The sequence below is a fragment of the Toxorhynchites rutilus genome, chromosome 2 (genome assembly GCF_029784135.1).
Source record: "Toxorhynchites rutilus septentrionalis strain SRP chromosome 2, ASM2978413v1, whole genome shotgun sequence".
Taxonomy (NCBI): Eukaryota; Metazoa; Arthropoda; class Insecta; order Diptera; family Culicidae; genus Toxorhynchites; species Toxorhynchites rutilus.
In genome coordinates this window covers 252,524,138-252,531,793 of record NC_073745.1, presented here as the reverse complement: position 1 = coordinate 252,531,793, position 7,656 = coordinate 252,524,138, and the positions used below count along the sequence as shown (strand labels likewise).

Here is a 7,656-nt window from a genome sequence, read left to right as displayed (position 1 = left end):
ACCGGAGGCTATTGTTCAAGCAATAATTCGAAAGGTTCGCTCACTACCTCCACCGAACATGGAGAAACTGGAAACAGTTGTGAATTTCGCGCTCACGGTAGAAAATCTCGTTGCTACGATTCAGGCATGTGAAGTTGGCGACTTTGTGTACAATTCATCACTCAGGTACGAGCTGGTAGAACGGCTCCCATCGTCACTCAAAATGGACTGGGCAAGATATTCTCGTGGGAAACAGAGTCCAACGCTCATCGATTTCAGCGCGTGGCTATATACAACCTCGGAAGATGCCAGCGCCGTCATGATCAGTAGCAGTAGCGAGCAGCGTGTTCGGGGAGGCAAGAAGGATGGCTTTCTGAATTTTCATTCTGAGGAGGGATCCCCCAGTACAAGATCTACCGAAGCTTCGTTCAAAACGAAATCATCCGGTGTAGTCATTAGGGATCAATGTACAGTTTGCAAAGGTACTTGCCCCTCTGTAGCAAAGTGCAAGAGATTCCAGGAATTTTGCTACGATTCCAAGTGGGCAACCATCAAGGAGTGCAAGTTGTGCCGGAAATGCTTGCGAAAACATAATTGGTCTTGTAAACAGTCCAAACCGTGTGGAATGAACGGATGCGAATTCCTGCATCATCCGCTGCTTCATAACACGCAAAATCATGAAATCTCATGAAGTATAGCGTCGAAGCCAACACCTCCTAGTACCGCACAAACAGAAACGAGGAAAACCGATCAAAGTTGCAATGTTCACCAAGGTCAGTCGGACATACTATTCAGAATTGTTCCTGTCATGCTGTATGGACCAAAGAAGACGATACGCACATACGCGTTCGTTGATGATGGGTCCGAGCTCACGCTAATAGAGCAGAGTCTGTCCGATGAGTTGGGTGTGCAAGGACCGACAAAATCGTTATGCTTGAAGTGGACCGGCGGTACGTAGAAAATGGAGAAAGAGTCGCAGAAGATAAACCTGCAGATATCAGGCGTGCATAGTTCGAAAAAATATGATCTGTCTGGTGTCGACACTATGTCCTCTTTGCAAATTCGTCCTCAAACATTACTGCTTGCGGAGATCCAGATAAAGTACCCATATCTGGCAAAATTACCTCTCGAGTCGTACTACGATGTCAGTCCTCGTATCCTTATCGGTCTGGACCATGCTAGACTGGGACATGCCATCAAAAGTCGAGAAGGAGGCGACAACGAGCCAATCGCTGTCAAAACAAGGTTAGGGTGGATGCTCTTTGGTAATTGTACCGCCAAAGAAAAGGCTGAGCAGTACGTGAACTACCACAGCGTACAAACGTGCGAGTGCAACCGGCATCCAGACGATGACCTACATAAGATGGTGAAAACGTACTTCTCACTCGACAGTCTTGGACTCATAAAACCAGACAAATTGCTGGTGTCACATCAAGACCAACGAGCACAAATGCTCCTGGATACGCTTACTCGACGTATAGCTGACCGATATGAATCCGGGCTCCTCTGGAAGTATGATGACGTCCGACTTCCGGATAGTGAATCGATGGCGCTGAAGCGGTGGAGGTGTCTAGACAATCGTATGAGGAAGGATCCTGTTCTAGCCGAGATGGTAAGGGCAAAAATTGATGACCACGTTAGCAAAGGCTACGTAAGGAAGTTAACCGTTGAAGAGTTGCAATCGCCAAGCCCTCGTGTGTGGTACCTTCCGATTTTCCCGGTCGTCAACCCAAACAAACCGGGTAAGATTAGGCTCGTTTGGGACGCAGCAGCCACCGTCCACGGATTGTCCCTCAATAGTTTCTTGCTGAAAGGTCCTGACCAGCTGACATCTCTTTTATCCGTGTTGGTGCAGTTCCGAGAGTTTCGGATAGCAGTGTGTGGTGACATCCGCGAGATGTTTCACCAGGTGATGATGAGAATTGAGAACCAGCACTGCTTACGCTTCTTCTGGAAAGACAATGATCATGCTACGGAGCCGAACATCTACGTAGTACAGGTGATGACCTTCGGTGCCTGCTGCTCGCCGAGTACCGCACAATACGTAAAGAACAGAAATGCCAAGAGCTTCGAACGAGATCATCCCGAAGCTGTCGACGCTATAGTCAACCGACATTATGTGGACGATATGCTTGTGAGCGTGGAGTCTGTGGAGAAAGGAATCCAGCTTGTACAGGACGTCAAAAAGATCCACGCAGCAGCTGGGTTCGAAATGCGGAACTGGATATCTAATTCTAGTAGCGTTCTGGCAGCGGTTAGTGAGGAAATAACGAATGAGAAGAACCTTGATATCGGAGACGAATGCGTAACCGAAAAAGTCCTTGGTATGTGGTGGGATACTTCGAAAGACTGCTTCACCTATAAGGTATCCGCACGATATGATAGAGAACTCATCTCAGGACACCGTCGACCAACGAAAAGAGAAGTGTTACGCACCCTAATGATGGTTTTCGATCCATTGGGACTCATTGCACACGTTATGATGTTCCTGAAAGTTTTACTGCAGGCGATCTGGAGAACGTCTGTTGGGATGATCCGATCGAGGACTTGCAGTACGACAAGTGGCTGTCTTGGTTGGCAATTTTTCCGCAGATAACAACCGTTGAAATACCACGCTGCTACCGAGTGCTAACACCCGCAGAAGCCGGTACCGATGTACAATTGCATACATTCGTTTATGCAAGTGAGAACGGCTTTGCTGCGGCGGTATATTTACGATTCGAGAATGGCGATACTGTTGAATGTTCGCTAGTAAGTGCCAAAACAAGAGTTTCTCCACTCAAATTTTTATCGATTCCTCGATCCGAATTGCAAGCGGCAGTTATAGGCGTGCGGCTTGCAGATACTATTTCAAAATCGCTCTCAATCCACGTTACGCAGCGGACGTTCTGGACAGATTCCAAAGACGTACTCTGTTGGCTCCGTTCGGATCACAGACGATACACTCAGTTCGTTGCATTTCGGGTCAGCGAGATACTCGAAACGACAGAGATATTCGAGTGGCGATGGGTTCCGACAAAACACAACGTAGCTGATAAAGGAACGAAGTGGAAGCGAGCGCCTAACTTGGCTAGAAACAGTCGCTGGTTCCGTGGACCGGAGTTCCTTTTGCTCAAAAAAGAAAACTGGCCTGAGAATCCATTTCCTGGAAGAACCACCAATGAGGAGCTTCGACCGCATCTCCTCGTTCATACTCGACCCAGGGGTTCGCCAATTTGTCCCCAGAATTATTCCAAATGGATCATTCTTCTACGCGTAACGGCCTATGTGATGCGCTACATTCGCAACCTAAAACTTAGTTGCTACGGAAAACAACGAGTACTCGGGCCACTGCAACGACAAGACTTTATAGACGCGGAAAACCATCTGTTTCGCTGTGCTCAGTCCGCCGTTTTCGCAGAGGAAATAGCTATCTTCGAGAAGAACCGTTTGCTGAAGAGTTCAGCTAAAAGCATTCCCAGATCTAGTCTGCTCTACCAGTGGTGTGCCTTTCTGGATGAGAATGAAGTTCTTAGAGTTAAAGGCCGAACGATGGCCTGTGCGTTCGTCGATCGAGATGCATTTGAACCGGTGATACTTCCCCGCGACCATCCTGTAACCCGCCTCGTCATCTCCGCCATACATGAGCGATTCAACCATCAGAATCACGAGACAGCGATGAACGAAATACTCCAACGCTACCGTATTCCTCATCTGAAGACAACATACCGAAAAATGCGGAAAGACTGCCAACAGTGTAAGATCCTTCTCGCAAAACCACAACCTCCAGAAATGGGCAATCTTCCTCCTGCTCGTCTAGCTGCCTTCGCTCGTCCATTCACTCACACGGGTGTGGACTATTTCGGTCCAATATTGGTGTCGATTGGAAGACGAACCGAGAAACGGTGGGGGGTTCTCGCCACCTGCTTAACCACTCGTGCCATTCACCTGCAGATCGCTCATACACTGACCACTGATTCCTGCATAATTGCCATTCGCAACATCATGGCTAGGAGGGGTATTCCGGCGGCGATCTACAGCGACCGTGGAACTAATTTCCGAGCTGCAAGCAAAGAGTTGCAGAGTGCAATAGAAAACCTTGATCACGATGCACTATTGAAGGAGTTCACCTCGAGTCACACCGAGTGGTTTTTCAACCCTCCTGTCACGCCCCACATGGGTGGAGCGTGGGAGCGTCTGATCCGGAGTGTCAAGCAGAACCTTGGTCGATTAAAGTCTAGCAGGCTGTTGACACACGAAGTACTGGAAAACGCATTGCTGGAAATCGAAAATATTATCAATTCTCGTCCTCTGACCAACATTCCAATTGATGGCGACGATTCGCCGGTGTTGACGCCCAACCACTTCCTAGTGGGGTCAGCTAATGGCCTGAGATCTTGGGTTCCTCTGAATGACAGCCCTGTCTTGCTTAGGAACAGCTGGAAGCAATCACAATTTCTAGCGGACTTATTCTGGAAGCAGTGGGTTCGCGACTATCTGCCTACGATAACTCGTAGGACCAAATGGCTCACACCAGTAAAACCGATTACAGTTGGAGATGTGGTAATCATCGTTGATCCAAAGTTTCCTCGAAATTGCTGGCCGAAAGGCCGAGTGATTGCTATGTGTCAGGCCCCAGACGGTCAGGTAAGATGGGCCACTGTGCAGACTGCTTCAGGTGGCATCTACGAGCGGCCTGCGGTGTCCTTAGCAGTAGTCGACGTAGGCGCTGAGACGAACACGCTTCAGAAGTAGTCTTCGCGTATTCCGGGGGGGAGTGTTATTTACGCCACGTCGGAAAGTGCTCCGGCTGCACCCTACGCCAATCTACACTATCGACCGCTGAACGTACCACACCTATTCACACGCGAGGGATCTCACGCGACTATTGTGCAATGAAGCCCGATTTACAAACACATATAAAAACACAAAGAAAGTCAAAAGTAAACATCAGGAGACAATCGAAATAGCTAACTCCTTAAAACTACATTGAAACTACTTCTTAAAATTAGTGAATTTATATACAATTTATCTTATTATCTATCTTATTTGCTATACTAAGACTAGAATGGTGAGAAATACGTGAAATAGTAAATAAGTTTGATTATTAACCTATGAATGAACTTAAACTTCAAAATAGCAATGTAAAATCTATAAACTCTAGTGTTGATACTAGCATACCGCCATCTTTTCTGCATTTCGGAAAAATAGGTGAGAAAATAACTTAAAAGTAAAGCATAATCCTAAACGTAATTTATGATATATTCCTACAACTATATATATAGACAAACAAGTTCTTTTGTACCGAAACCGCTCACAAAATCACAAAACGCACATTTATATACAAGGTTAATCCAGCGAAAAACACTAAAAGTAAATTTGAAATTATAATTAATTAGCCTAGCTTAACTATCTAACTATCTTAACTAATTTATACACAGGAATTTTATAACTTCTGTTCATTGAAATAAACCACCTAGAGATAGAAGTTCATCGAATTTTGTTTCATTGTCGCTGTGATCAACACGTGGTATGTTCGACTATAACACCTACTCTTCTCCACCCATAAAAAACACAGAACACCCCCCTCCTGCCTACTGGACGGTGCCTACACTCTCTAGTAATGATGCTTCTCCCGCTTCTGATGATAAAGTATTTATTTTTGGTATAAGTTATCTCAGAAGTTCAATTCAATAACTTCTATTCAATAACTTCTAATTCAATTCATTTGTCTTTTTGTATTAAAATAGGTATTTGTCCAATTACAAACACAGCTCGAAAAATGCTTGTACTACGTTTCGAAGATAATATATATAGTTACAATTTGGTAAGCAAACGGAATTTTTTTTGCTTTCATTTCAAGAGTTATTGGACGACAAACAACACTTAGGTGCGCACCTTTGCCCCGCATTACTCTACTTAAGAACTAAAATTCAAATCTTCGCTCTGCGACAAACATTTTGAAAGAAGGCCCGTTCGATAGTTCGAATTGACTATTTACAAACATCCAGGATAAAAAAACACACCTAACACTCGAACCTTATGATTTAATTCGTTGAGATTTTAAGTAAGAAAGTGTAATATGTGAATGTCCTTATCAGATGCAATATTTCAACTATATTTCACTATTGGAGACAAATTGGATGTATCAGAGAATTCCGAAGAGAGAATTGTCGAAGTTTGCCAAGATAATCATAATGTGGTAGCACATTACTCACGTGGACGACGAAATACACTTTTAGTGATAACCTTACCATGAATAGGTAGATTGAGAGAATGTTTTCAAAATCATCTTTTCCTACTTTTGAAGTAACATAACGGTATTACGATTTTCTTTCTGGGCGTATTTGGACTCATACCATTACAAAAACTACGTACTGAAGCAGTGTAGTATGATTGTTGGAAACGCTGAGATAAAGGAAGGTAAAAGGACGCCACATCTGATGGAAAGCCGAAAAAAATCAAAGTCTCTTTGTTCAACTGATTCTCCGAAAACTCGTGAAAAAAATCCTTGTTACTAAGAAGGTGATTCATCTACATATCAACTAGTGACAACAAATATCTATGTTAGCAGTAAGTCGTGATTCTTGATACTAAATCGGATCTCGTTCAATTTATATTATACGAAATTTGTCGATATAGAAAAAGGACATTATTAGCTGGGATAGGAATCCCGAATTACTGTGCAACATAATCAACAAATTTTTATTAGTTATTTTTGTAAATTTAGAAAAAAATGTTATGTTAGTTATAATTTTTACAATGAATTTTTCGTTTGAGTTTTTCTATACCTTCCTCTAACCTCTAAGGAACTCATACTCGAGCTTCCTAGATGTAATCACCTTTTTTTCAACAGATCAGTACAACACACAAAGGTAAGAAGACAAACCATAACAATCGATACTATTGGATCCCAGTGAAATGATATTCTTTTTAGAGATCCAAAAAAAGTGCAGAGATTATCAACAACATTATATACAAATCATTATTGTGAAAAAGGAGAGATAAGACTACTGTTTACATATCAGCGAATGATCTGTAAGGTTAAAGCCGACTGAAATAAATCAAATAATAATAATAATTACTACTGTTTACATTTTTATGTTGAAACATTTATTTTAGATTTGATATGTACTGTGTACTCATGAACAACAAAAGTTGATAGCGTATTCGTACTTTATATAAATAATTGCGCGCTACTTTTGATGCGAATCAGTTCTGTTAATTATAGGTATTTATGCTATAAGGTTAGCAGGCACATTTTAACAAGACGAATAGTACAGCAGGTTTAAGTTAATATTGAAGCGAAGAACGAAATATAAAATGGAAGTGATCAATCTGGCAAGGAGACTACAGAGGAATTAGAATCATCCCAACCGCAACCAAACCCACAACCCACATGTAAGTGGTACGAACCGCAAGCGAACGACGACAGATCGACCAATCGTTGTCATCATTTGTCTTTTTCAGTCTAGCGGGGGGTTTCGCTGATTGATCTTCCCTATAACGTTCGTTCTGCCCTCTGCGAAATACGACTGTCGAGCATTTGGTAGTCATCACCTTACCTCACATCACACCACACTTTTGAAACTCCGCCCATTTTCCAACACATTTTTGCTTCCATACGAACACACAACGCTTCTTGATGGCGCATGCGTTCACATTGTGCTTGGGATGAGAGATATTCCGCTGCTGTTG

At 43.3% G+C, this 7,656-nt stretch overlaps 1 protein-coding gene across 1 annotated transcript; it reads left to right on the top strand.

Moving 5' to 3' along the window:
* Positions 1-940: 940 nt before the first annotated feature.
* Positions 941-4,713, top strand: LOC129766818 (uncharacterized). The gene is made up of 2 exons (XM_055767414.1): positions 941-2,303; positions 2,486-4,713. The coding sequence occupies exons 1-2, from the start codon at positions 941-943 to the stop codon at positions 4,711-4,713; spliced, it is 3,591 nt and encodes a 1,196-aa protein (XP_055623389.1).
* Positions 4,714-7,656: the final 2,943 nt, after the last annotated feature.

Excerpts from the sequence above, each read along its gene's own strand:
- LOC129766818 (XM_055767414.1), top strand. The coding sequence starts at position 941 with ATGGAGAAAGAGTCGCAGAAGATAAACCTGCAGATATCAGGCGTGCAT. Across the intron at positions 2,304-2,485 it reads CGTAACCGAAAAAGTCCTTG|GCGATCTGGAGAACGTCTGT; the intron begins GTATGTGGTGGG and ends GTTTTACTGCAG.